Genomic DNA, 737 nt, shown 5'->3' with positions numbered 1-737 from the left:
CTGGTTTGGGCTTGGAGAAGCATCCTCCCATGGCTCCGGGCGGGACAGGCAGTAGGGATGGGCAGGTCAGCGAGGACACATCCTTGCATGGTACATGGCCAGGCAGTCCCGGCTCCAGCGGAGATCCACACCTGCGTCGGGGAGAAAAGCTCCGTGAGAGCTGGTCCTGGCCGGGAAAGGGAGTGCTATAGGGAGGGGAAGGCAAACCCGCGCTCACAGCTGCAGGCAGGGGCAGCAGCAGCACACGCAGGGCAGGGACACAGAGCCACACACACCCCCAGGGACTGGGGACAAGGGAACACCATACTGGGAGCCACTGGTAAATTCAGTTATGAAGTTTCTGACTTCAGTTATGAAGTTTATATATTCAGTCCTCTAAAGTTAATTACAAAAACCCTCGTATCATTTATGGTCAGACTTTAATAACTTGCCAAAGCCCTGCCTTCGGGAATTAAAGCTCTAAGCACACAGGTCACAGCCCAAATACAATGATTAAACCATAAATACATTTCAGTTGGGTTTTTTTTTTCTGTTATTATTAAGTGATGGAAAAAAAAGAAATCTGCTTTATTGCCTGGCCCTGCAGGTTCCCCTATTCCAGTCATGCTCATTCCTGCAGAAATGCCATTGGCTTTGGAACAATTAATTATTTAAAGGCCACCCAGAAAGGTGATGGGGTGGATGGCAGAAGAGTGAATCCCAAATATGCCTCACAAGAGAATCACTCCACTTGATTC

The 737-nt window shown here is 49.3% G+C and overlaps 1 protein-coding gene across 3 annotated transcripts in view; it reads right to left on the bottom strand.

Annotated features, from left to right (window-relative positions):
• Positions 1 to 31, bottom strand: part of AIFM3 (apoptosis-inducing factor, mitochondrion-associated, 3) — a 29,425-nt gene extending 29,394 nt beyond the window's left edge. For 2 of the 3 annotated variants that reach the window (XM_009083827.1, XM_009083829.1), the window contains exon 1: positions 4 to 31. In XM_009083827.1, the coding sequence (XP_009082075.1) occupies positions 4 to 31 (28 nt within the window). The other variant, XM_009083828.1, reaches the window with a different exon arrangement.
• Positions 32 to 737: the final 706 nt, after the last annotated feature.

This window comes from Acanthisitta chloris, unplaced genomic scaffold (genome assembly GCF_000695815.1).
Source record: "Acanthisitta chloris isolate BGI_N310 unplaced genomic scaffold, ASM69581v1 scaffold3811, whole genome shotgun sequence".
Taxonomy (NCBI): Eukaryota; Metazoa; Chordata; class Aves; order Passeriformes; family Acanthisittidae; genus Acanthisitta; species Acanthisitta chloris.
The sequence above is the reverse complement of the archived record's forward strand: the minus strand, read 5'-3'. Positions and strand labels throughout refer to the sequence as shown.